This window comes from Notolabrus celidotus, chromosome 11, assembly GCF_009762535.1.
Source record: "Notolabrus celidotus isolate fNotCel1 chromosome 11, fNotCel1.pri, whole genome shotgun sequence".
NCBI lineage: Eukaryota > Metazoa > Chordata > Actinopteri > Labriformes > Labridae > Notolabrus > Notolabrus celidotus.
This window is the reverse complement of record NC_048282.1, coordinates 20528769-20551352: the sequence shown is the minus strand read 5'-3', so window position 1 is coordinate 20551352 and position 22584 is coordinate 20528769. Positions and strand designations below refer to the sequence as shown.

At 39.4% G+C, this 22584-nt stretch overlaps 5 protein-coding genes across 7 annotated transcripts in view; 2 read left to right on the top strand and 3 right to left on the bottom strand.

Moving 5' to 3' along the window:
• Positions 1-949: 949 nt before the first annotated feature.
• Positions 950-5969, bottom strand: LOC117821737 (patatin-like phospholipase domain-containing protein 2). The gene is made up of 9 exons (XM_034696216.1): positions 5468-5969; positions 5161-5393; positions 4999-5064; positions 4700-4912; positions 4227-4287; positions 3870-4112; positions 3617-3650; positions 3309-3431; positions 950-2359 (listed from the first exon to the last, which is right to left on the bottom strand). Exons 1-9 carry the CDS (start codon positions 5673-5675, stop codon positions 2200-2202), a joined length of 1341 nt encoding a protein of 446 aa, XP_034552107.1. The 5' UTR covers positions 5676-5969; the 3' UTR covers positions 950-2199.
• Positions 5970-6896: 927 nt separating this feature from the next.
• Positions 6897-11080, bottom strand: etv7 (ETS variant transcription factor 7). Of its 2 annotated transcripts, none has more exons than XM_034695657.1 (9): positions 10534-11080; positions 10239-10386; positions 9944-10108; positions 9703-9864; positions 8643-8798; positions 8411-8545; positions 7877-8019; positions 7690-7790; positions 6897-7605 (listed from the first exon to the last, which is right to left on the bottom strand). In XM_034695657.1, exons 1-9 carry the CDS (start codon positions 10624-10626, stop codon positions 7434-7436), a joined length of 1275 nt encoding a protein of 424 aa, XP_034551548.1. In that variant the 5' UTR covers positions 10627-11080; the 3' UTR covers positions 6897-7433. The 2 variants fall into 2 exon arrangements, with proteins under 2 accessions (XP_034551548.1, XP_034551549.1); XM_034695658.1 differs by having other exon boundaries at positions 8673-8798; positions 10534-11069.
• Positions 11065-14564, top strand: zgc:194242 (uncharacterized protein LOC100005854 homolog). Of its 2 annotated transcripts, none has more exons than XM_034695659.1 (4): positions 11065-11173; positions 13194-13450; positions 13574-13754; positions 13977-14564. In XM_034695659.1, the coding sequence occupies exons 2-4, from the start codon at positions 13196-13198 to the stop codon at positions 14171-14173; spliced, it is 633 nt and encodes a 210-aa protein (XP_034551550.1). In that variant the 5' UTR covers positions 11065-11173; positions 13194-13195; the 3' UTR covers positions 14174-14564. The 2 variants fall into 2 exon arrangements, with proteins under 2 accessions (XP_034551550.1, XP_034551551.1); XM_034695660.1 differs by lacking the exon at positions 11065-11173 and adding an exon at positions 11180-11314.
• Positions 14565-14943: 379 nt separating this feature from the next.
• Positions 14944-18072, top strand: ube2t (ubiquitin-conjugating enzyme E2T (putative)). Its single transcript, XM_034695661.1, has 7 exons — positions 14944-15078; positions 15358-15467; positions 16469-16538; positions 16615-16720; positions 16893-16991; positions 17233-17316; positions 17755-18072. Exons 2-7 carry the CDS (start codon positions 15359-15361, stop codon positions 17860-17862), a joined length of 576 nt encoding a protein of 191 aa, XP_034551552.1. The 5' UTR covers positions 14944-15078; position 15358; the 3' UTR covers positions 17863-18072.
• Positions 18073-18217: 145 nt separating this feature from the next.
• The window catches only part of LOC117821410 (leucine-rich repeat-containing G-protein coupled receptor 6), a 15860-nt gene continuing 11493 nt past the window's right edge, over positions 18218-22584 (bottom strand). Inside the window, exons 13-16 of the mRNA XM_034695656.1 lie at positions 22004-22129; positions 21236-21390; positions 20564-20644; positions 18218-20450 (exon numbers count right to left, since the gene is read on the bottom strand). Coding sequence (XP_034551547.1) covers positions 19195-20450; positions 20564-20644; positions 21236-21390; positions 22004-22129 — 1618 coding nt within the window. The 3' untranslated portion in view covers positions 18218-19194. The remainder of the gene's footprint in view (positions 20451-20563; positions 20645-21235; positions 21391-22003; positions 22130-22584) is intronic.

Here is a 22584-nt window from a genome sequence, read left to right as displayed (position 1 = left end):
TTTTTGAAAGTCAGGACTCAGGTTGTTGGTTAATGGAATCTGTTTGTGTATAGTGTGTTGGCCATACCGCTACACTGTGCCTCTCACATTTGGCCTCTCACCTCAAGAGGTTAAACAGTGGGAGAAGAGAAAATAAAAAACAAGAGCCACATTAGGAGCTGTGTGAAATAATGGTTGGTGGAGAAACTTAATCTTGTAGCAAAAAGGGTGTTTTAAATGTCTTCTTCACCTTAACTTACAAAATAAAACCCATCCCTTTACCCAGTGTTTCAAAATAAGCATAAAATAACAGTAGAATGTAAAACAAATTTCAAATTAGTTTTGTGGATATATGGCAAGCCACTGAATTTTGAAAAGTTAAAAAATATCATTAAAAAAATTAATAAAATGTGTCTTAACCCTCCTGTTATCTTCGTTTCTCAGGAACAGCAATAATGTTTCTGGGTCAACTTGACCCGGGGCATATTAAATCATCTAAAAGTGTCAAAACCCAAAAAATCCCAATTAACATTCTTTTAATCTCATTATTAACTCAATTAATAAGCATTTAAATAAATAGTAATATAACAGGAGGGTTACATTTACAGATACCATTGTCTGCTTGGCCAATTTATTTTTCTTTTCTGTTTTTATTAACTTTCTAGTCTTTCTTACCTCTCAAATCCCTCTTTCACTACTTGTCACATTCACAACTCATTCCTACGCTGATGGCAGAGGATGCTGTAGTAGTAACCATCGGTATTAAATCCAATTTTATTCATACTCAATCACATACTGCTGACTATTTCACCAGGGTCTTGCCAAAGGACAATTCTGCATGTGACTGCTGGAGCTGTGAATGGAACCACCAACCCTCCGACCAGCTCTACCTCTGAACCACAGCCATCCCATCTTCATCAACAACACTTAGTGAACAGCAATTAAGAGGCATTGTATAGAGCAAGTAAAAGAAGCACAATTTATTCATTTGCAGTTTACAGTTAGACACATTTACAGTAAAGTACTTTCATTTTTGTTCAAATATGACACAACTGAGCTCTGGAAAGTTAAAGGTTTCTGCTGTACGCCATCAAAACTGTCATAAGACACACTAACACCTTACATCAGTGTCTTTTATATTATTTGTAAGATGATCCTGCAGTCCCTTTCAACAAGGAAATGAGAAAAAGTAAGAGGCCAGTGTGGCTTAACGCCAAATCAATTAACAGTAGTAGTGAATCCTACTCTGTGTAAGGGTCGAGGAGTGAAAGAGTGCAGTGTTCACACAGCACATCACAGGACTAGTTGTCACTGCTCCTGTGGAAATTAAATTAGTAACAGACCATCTCCCTTCAGCTAAACTATGTAATTGATTTGAAGTGTTTTTGGCAGATATGTTCCACTTACACTGTTGATCAAGGATAAATTCCAAAAATAAACAATGGGAGTTGTGAAATGTCCTCAGTTGGTTGTTGCTGAACAACCTTGTTCTAGTCAAATGAGGCTAAGCCATTTTCAGAACACGTGGATCTCCCAGGGTTCACTAAATATTTACACGTTCTTGCTTCCAGCAGGAAGTGAAAACCGCTTTTTAAAGCCCATGATTTGATCACTTAATTCAGCCTTCACACAAACCCTTGTTATTTACCTGGAATCTTTATCACATGCTTGGTGTGATTTGCTTGACGTTGCTACTTATCTCCAATAAAACTAACACCGGCTGCTAGCTCTGACTACAGGCTGTTATCTGTAATGATACCTTATGCAAAGGTGAAGTTTGTCTTTGCCAGAGCTTCTATTATCACTTTTGCAGATATGTGCATTTATTTTCTCTTTGAGCTAACTTCCCACAATCTCATGTGTACCTGGGTACAAACCTATGACAGATTCCAGATCACTTTTTTCCACACTGTCCCCTAACATCAACTTACAATCTGACACCCATCACATAGATTGTCTCTCACACAGTATTCATTTTACAACAAATCAACAACTGTTTTAAGTGCAGGGAAATCATTACTCATGTAACTCAGCCTTACACTGCTCTGATACAGGTATACAGTTATATGTACAAAAACTTACAAGTTAACCAAATACATTTCTTAAAAAGCCTCACCCTTTAATACTGTTCATTGGATTGCTATGTGACCAGCTGCACAAAGAATACACTGGTTCCATGTCGACTTAATGGGCTAACAAATTCAGAGGCTCTCTATACATTTACTGTAATGACGTATTTTTATAATCCAGTGATGCAGTGATTTCTGAATGGGCAGAAGAGGGTAACCTTTGGCCAGGTGAGGCATGCTTCTGTCCTGGTGAAGCCTCAGAACTGGCATGAATCTTCAGCCATTGCAACAGCAGGACAGTGGGCATGACCCTGAAAAACACATGTAGGTAGAAGGAGTTGAATCCAATCAGTCAGGTCAGACATTAGGTAAGATTTCACAAGGGAAGAAAAATGAGCAACAACTGATACCCAGAACGGGTCTAAGTATGTTTAGAAGCACCTTCCACAATTTAGAACGGAGTATTCAGATAGGTTTTTTCGGTAACAAGACTGATTTAATACTTCTAACTTGATAAACAGGTGTGTGTGGGTGTGTGTGTGTGTGTGTGTGTGTGTGTGTGTGTGTGTGTGTGTGTGTGTGTGTGTGTGTGTGTGTGTGTGTGTGTGTGTGTGTATGTGTGTGTGTGTGCGTGTGCGTGTGTGCGTGCGCGTGCGGGCGAGCGGGCGGGCGGGCGGGCGTTTTAGGAATGTGATGTTGTAATTGTGACCTGCCAAGGGACTGCAGATGTAAATTCGCTTTAAGCTAACTCTGGTAAAATGCATCAAATAATGACATTTATGTTAAATATTGTACATGGTCCCTTTACAAATATATAAAATAAATAAATAAATAAAAACTAATACTTGCATCAATGTCTTTGTATTATTTTGCTGTCTTTAACAATGTTTAATTTTGGTAGTTAAATCTGTCAGTATTAGTAGTTAAATGAGGAATACATTTTAATAAGATCATCATATCTTTTGTACCCTTACTGTCCTGAATAATGAGCATGTTACAGTTAGTTCAATGGTTTTTATTTAGCTGAAGAAGTAGGAACAAATTTCCGAACACAATGAGAACCCAACGACAAAGATGACCTTTCATTTTTAGAAAAATCACCTAGTTTGATGATTTTTTTTTACTTCTGAGCTGCATGTGAGTAAGTGTAAAGAGTGATGTAAAATCCAAATGCCCAAGTTAACTGCAAGGACATTCAATTTACAAATAGTGCCGTGCTTGTACTGCTTAACAATAACTGAATTAAGGATGCAGTCTTACCGATCGTGTACGTTCTTCTTGAGGCTACAGACGACTATTTCATAAAAGAAGAACGAAAAGTGTCTCACAGCATGCCAGAACCAGAACGACGACTCAGGTGCCTGTCTGAAAAACATCTTCATCCTGAGAAAGAGAAACAAAACTCCCTTTAACTGTGTAAAAACAAGTCTCACTTAAAAAAATTGATACTGCTGTTTTTGATTAAGGATGTAGCCAAATAATAACTTTAACCGTTACGTAACAATTAATGAAGGGTTATATAGTGTGTGGTTTGGATTAAGCTGTTATGTACTTGGTGTGTTTATTACCTTTTTCTGCTCTGGAGTACGGCATAAAAGGAAACTGTAAGAGGTAGGAGGAGGTTGGATAAGATTCTAGCAGGAAGTCCAAACATGCTCAGATAGGTCACCACATTGGTCAGGACAACTGAAATATTAGTATAGAATAATATCAGTGTAGAAATATTTATTTACGTTGTAATCATTGCTTAAAAGTGAATGCAAAATCTTCGAGTAAAACTTAATTTAATTTTCTTGTAGTCTGTGTGAGTCTCAGCCTTACCATTCTTCATGACGTCAAAATGTAGGTTGGGTTCTTTGGTTGGTTGATTTTGGGGTGATTCAAGCTCAGCGCAGACGCCATTCACGTGTTCATTATCTGTAAAAGATGGCAGTGTGTCGGTTTCTTCTCCCTCCTTCATTTCCTGTTCAGTGTTGGCCTCCGGGTGCATACGCTCCTTATTTTGGTTGTAGTAAATTGGCTCATTCTGGGAAACTTTATCTAAAATGGAATTCTGGGCAAGATCTGCACACGAGGAGGAAGAAAGATTGAAAAAAAAGTAGGTCAGGTTGAGTTGACTTTAACCAACATTTCTGATTCCTCTAGGTCATATATTTCCTTAAGACACAATTGACCCACTGTTGTTCAGAAGAAAGTTGAAAGCATCTTTGTAGCCACTGTGGAATGCTTCACTCAGAGTCTGGAGAGAGATTAAAGCACACTGTGTTACAAAAGAGGAACAAAGTTATAGATGAAAGGGATTTTCACAATGTTAATGTTTGCATCAACAGGTGTAAAGTAGAGAGGTGATTTAATCTAGACTCTATCATCATCATTTTAGGGGGATAATTATTTGGGAATTTTATCTTGACAGATTCATCTAATAGTGATTATAAATAGCAAGATTCCATGCAATGCAAAACCTTCAAGATCATGATGTACGTATATTTACAAAGCAATGAATATCATAGGAAATGTGTCCGATTGAGTTCTGGTTGCTGTTAAAGACGAGAACACTTCTTGAACCACATTTTCAAAATCGATACAGGTCAAAGATTTTTTTCTTAAAGCAAATATAGACAGACTAAAGTCAAGTGAATAACTGTTCTCACCTCTAAAGCCATAGGATACAGAGCATTAATAATCCTGAAACTGTTCGCCATGTTGCCCTTCAAGGTGCTTCCACTCACGACCATGTCCCACATGGACGGTGAGTCGGAGGGACAGATGTCTGACTCTCCAGAGAAGGGCGACACCGTCAAGGTGGAAGTGAAGGGGACAGGCAATGTTGGCTGCATGCTCCTGAAACCCCCATCCACATAGTGCTGTGAGATGAGATTAAATAATCAATGATATAGGCCGGACTATACACTTCAACATTAAGTGCAAAAAGGCTGTCAAAAATACCCACTTCTCCTTTGAAAGATGGAGGCAGCAGACCACAGTAACCAGGCACAAAGCAGCTGCAAAGCAAAGCCTGAGGAGAACATGGGAATAAAAGTGTTCATTATCAAAAGCATGATTAACAAATGTTTTCCTGGGTTGCTTTCAAATAATTAGAATATGAACTCACCTGCACCACATCTTCTTTGGAGTGAAACTCTGAGATGATGGTGAGTTTGCTGTCAGTCAGGCGGGTCATAGCCACAGCAAGACGCCCGTTGGCCAGTTGGTGTGCATCAGAAGTGAGATGTTTGTTTAAAACAGACTCTAACCATTTTGAAACATTGATCGAGGGATTAAATGGTCCAAGTGTGAAATCCTTCATCTGTTTGGCAAAGTTCAACACCTCGTCCCGAATAGTTACTACAAAATAAAAAACTTTGATTAATTCCAAGAAGCTGAAGTAGATTCAGAAAAAGTAGGATTAAGTTTCTTACCCGGGCTCATTTCACAGACTACAGCAGCTGCCACCAAAGAGCCCGCCGAGGCTCCCAGGACACAAGGCGCAGTGCTGAGGATCCAGGGTGTATAATTTAGGAAGCACTGGACTACCCCTAACTGGTAGGTGGCCAGGAATCCAGATCCAGAAAAGGAGATAGACGGAGGAGCCTCACGATAATGACAACTGGAAACCCCTGGAGCCATTTTTCTAAGCGTCTACTCTCCTCTCCTTCTTTTAAAAGTGGCCCTGGTTGAAGCAGACTGAGATGACTTATGAAGTGGCCGTTTCACAATCAGCGTTATTTAACCAGTGTCAATTAGATATGCCATATTGGTCATGCCCATGTGATATAGCATACGCGCTCTAAATGACTTTTTGTCTGCTCCTGTTCTCAAAGCGTACATAATTTTTTGGTTTCCTTGGTTCTGGCTGTTTCCCATGTGACACTCCTACATAAACAAGATCCTCTAGACTTGCGTAACGCTGAACAAATTCATTTTAAGTATTAATCCACAGAAGGACAAGTCAATAAAAACAAACTTAATGAGCCTTTCCTATAAGGTTGTTTTCGAACAAGCTCCGAGAAAAGTTTTTTTAAAGGTTTCACAGTAAAAAGTTTGAAGAGGTTATGTGTTACACTAACAAATAAATTGTTGTATTGGAACTCTTTTATGATATGAAAAAGAAATAACAGTTAGTTTAAATCAATTTATTTAGAAAAATATGAGACTGCATCCTTTATTAATGTTTTACATTAAGTGTTTCTTTTTCTCACAATCTAATTGAGGGAAGGGATGTTAGAATGTTATCTCACTTTTTTTGTCACTTTTTTTTTCCTTACTGTCTTAAACTGAAATATAGTCAAATTTTTGATCCAATACAATGTGGAAACTAACCAAGAAATGAATCCAACATTTACATAATAATAATAAACAAGTTTTTTATAGGCCTTGTAGAAAAATATCAAAACACACCACCCAAAACGTGGCCTGTTCTGCCATTATAATTGATTTTTAATTACATGAGTAATTCTTATTTTCCTGTTATGTCAACAAGAATCCTGGTAAACAAAATCAGCTGACTGTACAATGTCTCCCTCAATGTTTCTACCGTCCAGAGCATAAGGCATTTTAAAAATTCTATCTGCAGCTGAACCTCTGTTATTATGCTACCACAGCGCCCCCTGCAGGTACCAATGCACACTAAGGTTCATGTGAATGTGTGTTTTACATAAAAAGCTGCTCACATTTTGTAAGATTGCTAATGCTGGTGCTGAAAATTGTGCATTTTGTAGAAGGCTGTTTATTTGGTCTTGGTTCTGAATAACTAAGGATTTGCACGGCAGCATTATCAAACTAGGTTATTGAGCAACAGGGTTTCTGCTAATACTGACCATCTTCAATTAAATAATAATAATGTTGTGATAAATTGTTCAACACTTTATCTGACATTTCAAATAACACAAAACGGGCTATATCTGCCATTCACAATGTTTACTTTACAAAGCAGAAACACATCAACCCAGACGCTTTAGCAAATCTGAATAAAATTAAACATCTAGAACTTGTACAAACTGGCTTCAAACCCACAACAATACATTTCACAAAACTAACTAACAGTTTCCTCTGCAGGACCTATTCTACAGTACAGTTTACAGAACAACCAGTGCATCTTTTGTATTGCAATTATGTTAAGCAAGCCTGAGAAATTAAAGTTTTGTTGATTATTCTGCTGTTGGACACCTGATGCAATTTGTAGAGGTGTTTTTCCATTATATTAGTGTTCCTTCTGATTATATAGATACATACATTCATTTACAACAAACTGAAAAGCAAATTCAAAGTGCAAAATTCCTTTACATACACCTGACAATGGATTTGATTAAACCTGGGTTATTTCTGAAGCTCCAAACACACATGAAACAATATTTATGCAGGGGGCATCTAACGCCGTTTTAATGTTTATGGAAGAGGCTGTGGAGAAGCATGATCAGGGGAAACCTCAAAATGGTCTTCACTGAATTCATGTGTTGGACTGCTGTCCCAAAAGTCCCCATTCTGAGATGGGGTGGATTCTGACAAGTCAACAGGGTCAGCTTTTGGTTTCTTTGTGTTTTGTGGTAGTTTCAGAAACCTGAGAAAAAGAAGTACCACAGTAAATGCATGCGTGGGAAAGACAGTAAGAGAGTGAGGAACTTTAACACAAACTGAAAGAAACCTGAAGAGGAGTTTTTGTCCTCGCTCCTTTTTGATGATGTTCAGCTTGTAGTAGTGACGTAAAGCGCGGGACATTTTCTCATATGTCATATTGTCTCGATTCTGTAAAAATAAAATCATCACACATCATCAAGATATGACACTATTACTCTGCTGGCTCTACATAATGTTCATATTCCTTCTTTCACCTTGTGGTTGCCCCAGAGACGTGCCAGTCCATTGGGATCGACCACCCTGAACACCAGACTGTCCTTGTTTTCCCATCGGATGTATTCTTGGTACCGGTCATCACACAGCAGCTGGTACACGTAGTCCCACAGCAGTCTGCACTCTAAAAGCAAACAGACACATGTTGCCAAAACTTCTACCACTCAGTGCAATTACTGGTATTTAAATCTACATGTAGTATTCATAAGGAGACAATAAATGCATATTATGTTCAACACAATGCCAGGTATGTATTTTACTCAGAGGACTTTAAATCTGCTCTTTTGTATGACTGCTTGAACTGCCTTACAGATGAAACCAAAGTGACAGCAGGAAAACTGAAACTGAAAATAAATATCTATGAACTCCAGAAGCTATTTCTGCCTCCTGGTGGTCAAATTTACATGATACACTTTAATCTGTCCGTCCTCTCCAGGAAAAAAACATACATTCAATTTTGTATATTACCTTGAGAAATGCTGCAGCACAACTCAAAATAATGAGCGTAACACTACCTGGGATGCGGCCGTTGGCTTTGTGCATTGGGCTTCTTGACCTCTCTCGACTTGACAAGTTGAGCGGCTCATGGGTGATGCTCTGTGTTTGTGCAGGACGCTGTACTTGGTTATGGGGCAGTTTAGAGACAGGGGCTGACAGAGAGAAGGAATGACACAGGGAGTAACAAAGTCAGGGACAGAAAATCAAGCATCATAGTTAAAATAATTACTAAGGAAGGACAATAAGTACATTTCAAATATTTCCACTTTTTCTGCTTACTACTTTGTGTGAGTGGAGCAGGGTAAAAGATTATGGGATGATCTCTGAGGGGTGACATGTGCTCTGTCTGGCTGTTCACAGCAGCTACGACAGCTGCAGACACTGCAGTTGTGAAAGCGGGGGAAACTGTGGGAGAGAAACATGAGGAACTGTAAACAGAAGCTAAACTGAAAGTAAAAGTTGTTTAAAAGCAGCTTGAACATGTCGATTTAATGTGTCTACCAAAGACAAATGTGAGGTATAACAAAAAGAGGCCATGTCTCTACTGTACTAGCATAAAGTATGTGGACCAAAGATATAGTTTTGGACTCTGGGGTTGTAAAATCAGTTGTTTCATGGTAACTGGCACACATCCTACTTTCAACAATGGAAAGCACCTTTTTTATGGTACGCACACACAAGGAGTGTGTGTTTATATCCCTTTATCTAAGGTAAAATTACCTCACTATAATAAAAAAGATTAGAATAAATGTATTAAAGTAAGGAAATGCTCCAAGGGGAATTTTCAACTTCAGATTTCCATCAAATCCATGAAAATATTCTCCATAGTTATCTGACTGGTGCAGCTTTACACATCATTTTCATTTGTCAGTACTTCCTTATCCTCTGGTTCTTACATGTTTAGAAAAGATAAAGGGACATTTTAGATTGTTTTGGGGCCAGACATGTACTGGTCACAGTTTAATACAGGAGTTTGGTAAAATCAGCCTATGAATGTCCTCAGGAGTACAGGAAAACAACAAGGTAAGAGCATGAATTCCTGCATGATGTGTTAGCACATGAACATGTGGCTGATCAGGAAGTATCTGGAACAAATCTAACCAGGAAAAACAAGTTTCAGTAGGAACATAATAAACTCAGTTGACTGTGTGGACATTATATGTGTAACTATATTGCCTTGTTTATAATTCAAATGCACTTTGTTTGAGCATTTTTTAACTACTGAGAACTGGAATCATACCAAATGCATAACTGATTGACTGATTATGTAAACAGTATGTTTGAGAAAGTACACCTGAATGCTACTAACCTGGTGTGACATTAACAGTAGGAGGCTGGGGCTCTTGTACACATTGATGTGCCATTTGGCAGCTGTGTCCAGTTGCCAGGGAGGGAGACAGGTCAGGAGCACCACAGACAACGTTCCTCCTTTGCTGTTTTACACATTGTAAGATCTCATACAAAACATCACCTGTAGAGGCAAGGGGTTACACATGTAAACACACAGGTGCAAAACCACACTGTCTTTCTGAATTCGCACAGATTCCTACCTGAGCTGGGACAGCGACGTCTGAAGTCTTCCTTGGTGAGCAGACAGAGGGCTCGACCATTCATCTCAAAGCGTCCCTTTTCAGGCCGTCGCAGTGAATATTCCTTTTGAGCCCAGTGGAGCCAGTGAGCAACATCCTCCTTATCCCAAAGAGACGGGTTTATACCTGGCAAACAGATGCAGATACTTTTAAAAAAAAGGAGTTACAGGAATTTGTAGTCTAGTGTTGCATTTACATCAATGCATTTGGAGGGATATCTTCCAGGTTGGCAAAATCAAGGGTAGAAAAGACTCACGCAGCTGTCCAGGTAGATGCCACAGGTCTTCCTGAGTGGGAGGACTGACCAGGGGGAGCTGCTCCTGGGCAGAACGATGCAAAGTGGGTGGCAAGCTGACTTGCCCAACATGCATTACAGCTGCATGACTGTTTTCTTTGTCTTCTTGCTGCAAAGCATCACATATCCTGGTGTTAGAACTGAACAAAACAATCCAGATATTTAAAAACTTCTATTAAAAATGTCAAAATATCTTTCAATAGTGCATTTGTGTGTTCCTGTTTTATTGCAAAGAGATTTGCTCTCGAGACTTTACCTTTACCAAAGGTGACGAAGAGTTTTCCATGGAAGTGTCCTTTATTTGGTCGGTTACACGAAAAAAAAGGGTAATTTCCTTATACACCGACATACAGTCCGTCCAGAAAAAGCAACACAAACTTAAGGTTTAACCTCCCAGAGCTCCATATTACAGGAAGAACGCTTAATATAGCGTCAGAAGAAGTAAAACTCCAGTATTTTATCATTCAACCCTTCCGGGAAATGAAAACGAAAGAAACATAATCCTTACAAGGGGTGTGAGCGAATTGGACTTATAGGAGGAAGCGACTATGAAGGACATTTCCAAAAAAACGGTCTGAGTATGACTGCACTGGATTAGAGCATATGAACGTGTGCGTAGCATAAATGACCTCTGATATAAATATTAATTAAACATGCTGTGTCGTCGTTACACTTTATTTAGTGAACAAATTCTAAACGCTTGTGTGATAAATACGAATGTTGGAATATAGTTGTCTAGTGATATAAAGAGTCAGCGGGAATTTAAATTAGTGCACAAAGGGCAGTTGATGAAAAGGGAGCGTGCACCTTAAAACAGAGATAGTCCTCGTAGCTCCTCCTCCTTTCACTAACTTACAGGAAGACCAAACACAGACCGTGTGCTGCCACACAACTCGGTAAGGTGTTAAAATCAGTGGGGTGGTGGTGAAGAGGTATATACTCATGGTGTTTCTACAGTGGAGTCATTAAGTTTACTGTCGTTCACTGACGGCGACCCTCAAAGCCACACAGCAGCCATTACCACAAAACAACCTGAAGTAAGCCTCCGTCCGAACTGTTGGCAATGAATATCAGTGTTGTAACATTCAAAGGGACATCATACTGCATGTGTTTATTGTCACAACCAAATTCCTCGAACCAGAGATATGGCTTGGAAAAGCTTCCATAAACCTGTTGCATGTAAAAGTGTGGAAACATTGTATTACATTGACTTATATAGGTTAAAGGTTACTGCTCAGCTCCAATCTGCACAGATGAAATGTTCAAACCAAGCCAGAAATCTTGGTGTAATCATAGACTCAGACCTTAATTTCAGCAGCCACATTAAGTCACTTATGTCTCAGCAGGATGCAGAAAAACTCGTCCATGCATTTGTCTTTAGCAGACTAGACTACTGTAACAGGGTCTTTACAGGACTCCCTAAAAAGTCCATCAGACGGCTGCAGCTCATACAGAATGCTGCTGCTCGAGGTCTAACAAGGACCAACAAAGTAGACCACATCACTCCAGTTCTTAGATCTCTACGCTGCCTTCCTGTCTGTCAGAGAATAGACTTTAAAATCCTGCTGATGGTTTATAAAGCACTGAATGGTTTAGGCCCAAAATACATTGCTGATCTGCTGCTACTTTATGAACCATCTGGACCTCTGACGTCATCAGGTACTGGTCTGCTTTCAGTCCCAAGAGTCAGAACGAAACATGGTGAAGCAGCGTTTAGTCATTATGCACCACATATCTGGAACACGCTCCCTGAAAGCTGTAGGTCCGCTCCAACTCTCACCTCTTTTAAATGAAAGACTAAGACCCTTTTATTTGCCACTGCCTTCCTATCTTAGCTCATTTTAACCCACTTTAAATTAAAATTTTAATGTAATTTTAATATATTTCTAATTTTCTTTTGTGTTTTATTATATTTGTCATTTTAATCATGTTCTTTTATGCTTGTCTGAATGTTTCCAATGCTTTTAATCTTTTAATGTAAAGCACATTGAGTTGCCCTCGTGTATAAAATGCGCTATACAAATAAAGCTGCCTTGCCTTGCCTTATCAAGTTTAATGAGTTTTAAATGCGACTACAATATTCATATTTATTTATTAATTTTTATCTATCTATCTATCTATCTATCTATCTATCTATCTATCTATCTATCTATCTATCTATCTATCTATCTATCTATCTATCTATCATATTCCCATGCTTCGACAGTGAGATCACTATTTTGAATTTTCCCTCACCTAAAAAACTTTGTGGCACTATAAAAACTACGCAGGCTACAGATAACTTCCATGCAAAACAACTTTACTGTAAAATTTTCCACACAGGAACATTTTAACAATGCAGAAAAAATATATAAAAATAATAAAGAAGAATAAATATATATGTACATGAAAATTTAAATGCAACTGGAAAAAATTTGGACATTATAAAAATGTGAATGCAAAATTGTACTACCGCACCTGGTGTTTCTACACCTGAACTACTTTACAAACAGGAGCTCAGGTCCTTGACTCGAATCCACATCAAAACAATGTAAATAATAACAAAGTGTAGACAATAAGTGTGAACAAAAGACTCATGGGGCACGCAGGTGACATGTGAAGGCAGTGTGGGCAATCTGCATATAAAAACGGCTCTCAAATGAACGGCTCCCAACTGCGAATTGGTTCTCATCATTCACTTAAAAGAGGCGTTCAAAAGACAGACTTGTTTGGAATAAATGTCCTCTTGCAAAGGTGTTGTACAAGCTTTTAATGTTCCATATGACCGGTACATGTATACAAACATTGCTCTAGTCAAGATGTGTGATATAGGGGATTGTTATGCTAGCTATACAGCAATTTTGATCTCATTTTGTTGTACTTGCGTTGCCAGCTGTTTTAAGATGACCAAGTATCTGTTGTTGTCATATTCCACAGTAATGTTGGCTGAGAATTTTGGAAAACAGTTGGGACACCCAACAAGATCAGTAGCAGGATGGCTGGTAACAAGGTTTCTCACCAGGTTCAACCATTTCCTGGAGGAGAATGCTGTGCAGCTGAGTGGAATCCAACCTGGGGATACAGTGCTGGAGCTGGGGTATGGCCCAGGACTTGGTCTGGAGTCAGCAGCTAAACTTCTCACAGATCCCTCAGGCCACCTTGTGGGGGTGGATTACTCAAAGTACATGCATGGGGTAAAGTATGAATATAGACATAACAGACATACAGACATTAACTGAGGAAACACTGAGGAATATAATACTTGAGAGGTTAAGATTTCTTACTTCAATAAAGAAGAATTTTCTCCTCTCTTGCAGATGGCAAGTGACCGAATGAAGGAATTTGTGGCCAGTGGAAAAGTGACCTTACACAACTGTGATGTTGCAGCAATGCCTCTGACAGACAGCACTGTGGATAAAGTCTTTCACTGTAACTGCTACTACTTCTGGCCTGACCTCAGAAAGGGAGCCACCGAGATACACCGTGTAATGAAACCAGGTGCGAGACAAGGCTGTGAGACTAATAGGCTACTTAATTATAATTTTATTATTATTAATTTTAGGGCACAAGTTGTAGTCAAAAATATAAGCTGTCTCAGATTTTCCTATCCTTTTCAGCCTTACTCCTAGCTTTGCCTCTCTTTTTAAACACAATTTTAAAGCAATGTTTAACTACATGCAGGTCATTATTCTTTCTTTTCCCTCTTTTGAACTCTACTAGGGGGCCTAATGGTGACCACACTGAGGCTGTCCTATGTGGCATCTTTTGCCGCAAAGCGAGTGCTACCCGGGAAGAACTGGCAGCCAAAGAACTACATTGCTGCTCTGAGAGACTCTGGCTTTACAGATGTCAGAATGGAAGACAAACAGTACAAACAAATTACTTTTCAGGTCATCTATGCCACTGCCTTAAAATAAGATTGAAACCAAACTTAAGAACTGTGGATTAAGTAGACACTGAACACTGCAATCAGAGACTGTAGGTAGCCTATTCTAAACCACTTTTGTTATTTTGAGGTCATGTTGTAATTTTTCAATGAAGAAATGTCTAAATTTCTCTAGATGTAAAACACATACCTGATCAGAAATGTTTCTCTACTGATTTTTTGACTCAGAGTTCCTCAAGTTGTACCCTTTCCAACATAGAAATGTAGTCATTTCTTGTTATCACAAACGAATACCTGATTTTAAATGTATCTCCTGTCTGTCTTATTCAAACATCCTCAGGTTTTAATTTTTGAACGTGGAAATGTCACAATTTATTAAAAGAAAAAAAAATTAAATAAAAACCTGATCAAACTTTTCTCTACTGACTGTTTGATTTTTGTGATGGTGCAAGAAATTACTAAATAAAGCCATATAATAGAGTTAAAACATTTACTTCATGTTTTATTGTTTAGTTATTTATTTCCCAATAGGTAAAATGTTTGATATAAAGATGCATCTTGTGGATTGAAAATGAAAGAGAGCTAGTACACCTGGACAACAAGTTGGACTGGTCCCTCCCTTAACACAGATGCACTCTACAAGAAGGGGCAGAGCCGCCTCTTGTCCTCAAGGAGGCTCAGATCCTTAGACATCTGCAGAAAGATGCTGCTATTATTCTATTGTTATTCTATGCTGCAGTCTTTTTTTTTTGCAATGTAAGGGCAACACTGGCTTTCAAAGGTAGGTGGCGGGCGTCTTCCAAGTGTGTGCAAGAAGACGCCATTAAAACCGTAGAAGAAGAAGTCGTACGCTGGCGGTTTGATGACGCAAAGAGAGGGAAACCCAAAACACCAAAACACCACGACTGTCAGGATAACTTTCTAAAGAGAAGACAAGTAAGTGATATTAAGACAAATTGTTCTATCTTTTGCAAGTTGTTGTAATCACAGATGGAAACATATACTGACATGTTCCCACAGCCTTATAATTCAGCGCTCTAAAATGTGATACACGACGTTAGCTGTAAACTCATTGAAAGCAATGAGCGATGTCAGGATACGGTACATTGATATTTTCTTTCTTGTCAGTGTAGATGGAGTGTTCACCTCTCACTGTGAGACGTTTGTGTTACTGATAAAGCTTCACTTTCCTTTCTTTGATTCTGTTCATGGCAGAATGCAGAGGGCATCCCGTTTGAAGCGTGAACTTCAGATGCTGAGCACCGAGCCTCCACCAGGGATCACATGCTGGCAGACCGAGGAGAAGATAGACGACCTCCAGGCTCGTAAGTATTGTCAGTAGGGTTTCCAACTTTGTCACTACTAAATAAGGGACAGGTGCACGGTGCCATGGTGGTGTTAGCATGATGTGTGAATTCAGCGTATATTCTGATTCTGATACAACTGGAAATGCAGAAAGTGTGTATATTACCTTTAATCCTTACTGTATCATTATGTAACCTCATATGAATAAACCTCAAAGAAACGATAAATTTGGCTCTTTATATAAATAAAAACAGGCAAAAGAAAAATGAAATGCAAAAGAGGAGTATAACTCACCAAATGTACTTTTTCCATGCATACTTTTTTGCTGCTCTTGACCGACTCAAGCAGTCTTTTGTCCTTTTGCACAGCCAGAGAGAAGTCCTTACATGACAAGTCACAGTTTACAGATATTTGAAGTTAATTTTTGATCAGCTCTGTGCTGCATCTGTTTCTTGAGTCTGACCCTCAGAGAAAAAAATCCTCTCCACATTTTATCGCTGTATACAACTGATGCGCATGAGGGGGCCTGTGATTGGATGACAGGCGGTGTGATTGGCACATGATCTGCCGTTTTATTTGATCTAGGATCTGTAGAGTGCAGTCTGCTGTATTTGCAAGAGTTAATAGTCAAGATACGGGACAATTGAGGTTCCATATGAAACAAACCAATTAAGCCCAATATATGGGATGTCCCGGCTAATTCGGGACAGTTGGCAACCTACAGCCCCAGCTTCCTTAGACCTACAACATAGTCTCTTAACGTCATGGTGAAATGTCGACAGGAAGTGGGTTATTTTTGATATAATGGCGACAATCACCCCTTATTAAGTTGTGGAGGTTTGTATGTTTGTTTGACTGTGAAATACTAATACCAATAATTTATTGTCAGACATATATTTGCAGCTTTGAAACGTAACGAGTTACTTTGCAATTGTTATCAACACAATTTACCATATTCATGACAAGCTAAGTATTTTTTTTCTTTCTGCTCATATACTTCTCATCTTCCTCTGGTTCACAGAGATTGTGGGTGGAACAGAAACTCCATATGAAGGTGGACTCTTCTCCTTGGAGATCAAGGTCCCAGAGAGGTACTTTTTCTCAAAGCCTGGTTGCCAGAGGTACTCTTTCTTTGATAACCACATAATGAAAACTTTCCTTTCACAGGTACCCATTTGAGCCACCGAAAATCCGATTTTTGACCCCCATCTACCATCCAAACATTGACAATTCAGGACGAATCTGCCATGATGCCCTCAAACTCCCTCCAAAGGTTATAAACAGTTATAATTGCACTAATATGTAAAACTCTCTGTCTCTTAAGTCATTTGAATTTGTTTTTCTGCTTTTAGATAACCAAGCTTCTTTAATTATAACCTTTAGTATACATACACCATTATATAGTGTCTACTGTATTAATTAATTTATTTTTCATTTTTATTTAGGGTGCCTGGAAGCCGTCCCTCAACATCTCCACTGTCCTCACCTCCATTCAGCTCCTCATGGCTGAGCCCAATCCAGACGATCCACTCATGGCTGATATTGTAAGTCAGAAAATATGCCATTATTTAGAGATAGATAACACCGCTTGAGTTGCAGAATTAATAACTATATTCGGTTTGAATGTTTTGCCAAAGCATGGAGTTTGGCAAAGGTATCAATTTAAAACAACTTAATATCTTGTCACTAATCGCAGCCTGTTACAATCATACAATGTCAGTCGGGAGCTTTGAATTGTAATGCTCTGATCAGTGGTTAACTCTACTGTGTACATTTGTAATGCAGTCATCAGAATTCAAATACAACAAACAGCTGTTTACTGAGAAAGCCCAGAAGTGGACACAGGAGCATGCAGTTCAGAAGAATATGGTAAGCAGATCAATTGCTAGAGCAGCTGAAACATTTGTTGTTCACCTTTTCAACTTTTCTGATTTCAGTTTGTACTCACCTTCCAATGTAGGCTATGTTATCATTTTTGTTGGTACTAGTATTAGATCAAGTGGTTGTATAACTGTTATCATTGTAAGTAGCAGTTAAAATAGTAGAAGTAGTCATGGTAGTGGTAGTAGTAAATCTGTGGCAGTCCAGCAACACTGTGCTGTTTGTCAATTTAATAGACATGTGTAGTGAAATATTTCACCCACAAGGTGGTGCTATGCCCTTTCAATAGAATGTTGTAATTAACTATTTTGGAACAAAGTGATGCTGTTTGATTCATACAAAATTGTGCCCTCCATATTTCATGACATTTGATGGTATGCTGATATGCATTACTTGTGTCATCTAAAATATTTTGCATCTGTTCAGGGAGTTGTGGAGAACAACAAAGAAAATAATCCAGATCAAGCCGCTCCATTCCGCAAAAGAGAGGCACAACAGGAGTCAGAGGAGCCAGCAAAGAGAACCTGTGTTTAGTTAGTATCTCATTAGGTCCACACAGGTGTCTCTTCTCCACACCATCGCTGCTTTCTTCACCTTCAGGAATATGACTTGAATTGTTTTGTAGCTCCCACCATCATATATTTACCACGCTGCTTACCTATGCCAATGCCCAAAATGAGACACATTTATATATATAATGGTTATGTTAACGTTTTGATATTAAAGTTTTATTTTGAACAATTATTAAGCGTTAAGCTTCTTTCTTGTTTAACACTCAATGCCTTGCTTTCTTTTTGATTAGTTTTGTTTCACACTAGCAGTATAAGAAGCAATTTGATGTATAATCAGTATGAAGATAATAACTTTATTCAAATATATGCTTACCAGTTGTATACAAAGTATTTACATCCTAAAAAGCAAGGTTGTTTTTTTTTTACAAACTAAAGATTTATTTCTCAATATATAAAATAATATATTTGCTGTGTATCATATAAAAAGGGAGACAAACATCATAGGGCTGTAGTGGGTCAATACCATGCTAGTTCAGAGGTAGTTACATTGTATGTACATATTGCTAGCCTACTCTAAAGTCTGTTGACAGATAGCTACATCCAATGCAGTTTGTATATCTGCTTATTTGAGACAAAACCTGTAAACCATGTGAAACTGTATGTGCAGTCTGTTTCCACTAGCAGTTTTGAAAATGTCATAACAGCTTTTACACAGTTGCGAGAAGTATATCTGACATTTCTGTGAATGAAAAATGTTAGCTTACTCTGGTGAGATGTCCTTGTGTGTCTCATGATGATTCCCTTTTATTGAAACAGACCTTTGCAATAGGATAGCACTTATATTAAAAATAAAAAAGATAAATTCACTTAAAATATAACCAAACAGTCTGTAACCTCTAATCTGCATTTCTCATGATCACATTCAGTATTAACATTTGCATATAATATTCTATGGGATCTACCTATATTCCCCCATGCTACACCATTGATTTGTCTGATGCTTAGATTTTCCATGAAGGAAACGACCTCTTCATGAGCTTCCTTTTTGTCATGTAAGTCTATGACGGAGGCAAACCCCAAATGGTTTCCAAAATGTTCCTTTATTTTGACAGTCATGTTGGTTTGTGGTGTTTCCTTTCATTGTCTCTGCTGTGAAGGGAACTCTTAGTTGCACTGTTTTCAGAGGCACTCTGTTGTGTTCTCATACATTTCTGTAGAATACTCTGCAGTCTTTGTATCAACCCATTCTGAGGTGCTTGAGTATCGAAAACCCAGAGCTGGTCTTGCTGCTGTTCAAAGATGAGTCCTTGATTGTCCATTGTGTCCCAGCTTTTCAGGCAGCTAGCTTAAAGGCTCATGGATGAAAGTTGAGAGAGGGAGTCATAGAAGAGTGATAAATAGAGCAAGTGCTATGAATCACTTCTTGATCCAAACTCTTCAGACATTCATTGTCGCTTAGACTCCCTCGTTCTGTTGCCCTGTCTCTTTCTCTGGCGCTGGGACTGGGTATCTGGCAAGGGATGAGGGGAACAGAAGAAGTAGAGGAGTAATGGGAAAACCTAACTGGATCCACTTGGGATTGCAGAGGGGTCCCCCCACTGCACATGGGGTCCGCTTCTGCAAGTGACACCTGTGTTGATGAATCAGAACAGGAGCTCTTTTCTGTGTCCACAGAAACCAACGAGTCTAGGGTGCGGTCTCGGCGTAGCTGTGGACGCGCTTTTGGATGAGGCCAGAAGAAAAATTGGGAGTGGTCCCGTGTAAAAAGGAGGAATAAGAGGGGGTTAAGGCAAGCAGGAAGGGGCTGGAGAAGAAGGAGTACTGATTTTAGCACCTCCTCCCCCAAAGAGAGGAGACCAAGGAGAGAGCAAAGGGAGAGGAAAGCCACTGGGACATACAGGAGGCCATTGGTGAATATAAGCCAGGCAACATGTTTGATCATAGCGCAGTCCCATAGGCCCTCACACTCTCCCCTAAGTAACTCCCAGTAGAGGCGAATGTATGAACCTGTGACTATAAGTAGGCACAGGGTGTTCATCATAATGAGTGACAAAGGAAACCCAAGGGACGATGGTAGCCGAGAGGATGGTGGAGGCAGGGGCGAAGGAAGACAGAAAGGGGAGGACCCGTACTCCCCAACACCTACCAGTGGTAGAGAAGCGAGGGTGAAGGCAAGAGTGAGGCAGAAAAGTGCACATGTGCGTACACTACCTAGGGATGGGGACTTCCCGTAGGCACGAGCGCATGTCACGCTCACACCACACTGCACAGCTGCCAGAGTGAGCAGCAGCACACTTGCCTCAGATGCGAACACCCAGACCCAACCTGTTGCCTGACAACCAGGACCCCCCTCCCAGCGGGCACCATGGTGACCAAACTCTCCCAGGGTTAGCGAGTCCACAAGGGCCAGGGTACATGTACAAACACCTGTCAACAGGTTGGATGCACCCATGCAGGCCACAGTGAAGCGTAGCGGTGACAGGTAGCCCGGTGAGCCGAAGAGGGACAGGAGCAGGAGGGAGTTCCCAAGAAGAGACACCAAGGAGATGGTCCATAAGCCTACACGAACTAACCAGCTTCCTAACAGAGAGTCACAAGGACGGAAAGGACCTGAAAAAGGACAAAACATAAGGTGTAAACAAACTCAATTCATGCCTCAATGGCTTCAAACTGTTTTTGATGACTCTCTCTCCAATTAAAACTCAAGGAGTTACTTCAGTTACCTGGAGTTGGTGTACATTGTACACTGGTTTGTAGTTTGGATTCCTCTATTTCTAGTTGGAACTCCTCCAGGTCAGGGTCATCTGGAATAAACCAGTCGAGGTCAAAAATCATAACTTAAATGACTTGGTTTTTTTTAGATGTTTTATAAAAGGTCATTTGGCTTTGGTGCATGTACAAAATATATGCATCCTGGATTGAACATATGTGGTAATGGCTACAAGGATTTGGTACAAACGGATGATTGAACTTAATTTGTAATAAAAGAAAACATTTCCAGAAAATAACTGGCGCTTGCATGAAATTTGATTATCGGAACTGTTTTTCTTACAATGGTGAATAAATTTTAATCAGGGATGTGTCATGGTTTAATTATCTTTTGTTATTGTTACCTTTTGGTACACCCAGCAATTTTCATGTGTAATGCTGTGGGTTTAATGGTTTTCATTTTGATATAATTTTGGTTTATTGGTGTTTATATTTCATACTACACGCGAGTGTAATTGTTAGTTGGCTGCCAAGTAACTGTGGTTTCAGTGTCATGTTTTGACTGGGCTTGCGTCAATAATTCGGCAATGAGCACAGACACATTTGACTCAGATTTGTATCAATGACTTCATCCATGGTTATGTACACATTCCTGCACAGGGATAGTAATCACAGCCTTTTCTTACAGTGTGTATCAGCATGGATAGGGTACATTGCCACAGCCTTCTTGTGTAACTCCTCATCTGTGTTGCTCTGCTCTGTGTCCCACTGACTTGCCGGCTTGTAGTTATCACAGGAACCATACACACAGCACTGGTAAGCATAAGGCATCTCTATTACCCTGTAACAAACAGAAAAAGTATCAGTAATAGTACAAATCAGAAAAACAGATGGTGGACCAAGTAAATAGGTTGTGTGTTCATTTTTGATTAAGCATTAGCATTACAAGCTTGGCTTTTTTGATACAATGGCTGCCCTGTCCTTTCTTTTCCAAGGTGTTGGACTATACTCTACAGAAATGCCAACATAGCAATTTGAGTCCACAACAGCTATCTTGTCTCTCTTTGAATGTCAGTCAGTCCGTCTGCACTTCACCGCACTTCTCTAGACCTTCAGGGATCTTTGTAGCAAGAATGAACCTGCTGCTGACAAATGTTTTTTTATTGTTGAAGTTCAGGGATGGCTTGCAGGGACACACTGTAATTATTGTATTGTCAACGTTGGCTGCCTTTTGGTAAATTAAATATATATATTAAGAGAAAATTGTGAGTGCAAGGGTAATTGGAGGAAGGGAAGTGAAGCATTGTTCCTTACAGCCAGAGGATACACACCTGGGTAAGTTGGCAATCTTGAATCAGTTTTTTTGTGAGAAACCAAACTACAAAGGTTCACACCAGGGACAAGTTATAGTAAGGAGAATAAATAGATACATGAAGGGGTTGTGTGTTTGTTACCTTATACGGGGGAAGTGATCAGGACTGAAGGCCTCATATAGTTCTGTGTTCCCCCTCAGCTTGAGATGAGTGAGACCCCCTAAACCTGCTACAGGCACTGAGCTGAGTCGGTTCTCAGTAAGGTCCCTGAGACATGTGAAGAAAGAGATTGAGAAAGAAATAAAATGGGATGGGAGTCAGATCAGGACAAATCAGTGTTTACAAAATGAGTCTTCTTTTCTAAAATTGCCGAGGGTCATCCTTGAGAACAAAAAGGAGCCTTGTCTCAGATATTTCAAACTGTTCAGACAAGGCTCCTTATCAGATTTTTGCCTGATAAGACTTTCTTTCAGATCTAGCGCATCTGCTTGTTTAGCTTTAATCAGTCACCACACAATGTAGCAGTTTGTATTGGCATGACCTGAGATGATTCTCCAGGCCGCACAGTGGAGTTTTTATAACAATGAATGCACATCAGTGTTCTCTGTGGACTCAGCCAAAGACAACAGGTTTGCTGTGGTACACACAGTCAATTAAGATGTGTTTATATAGGGCGTAGGCACTGACGCTCAGCTTAACTTTAATTAAAGATGCTCAGATTT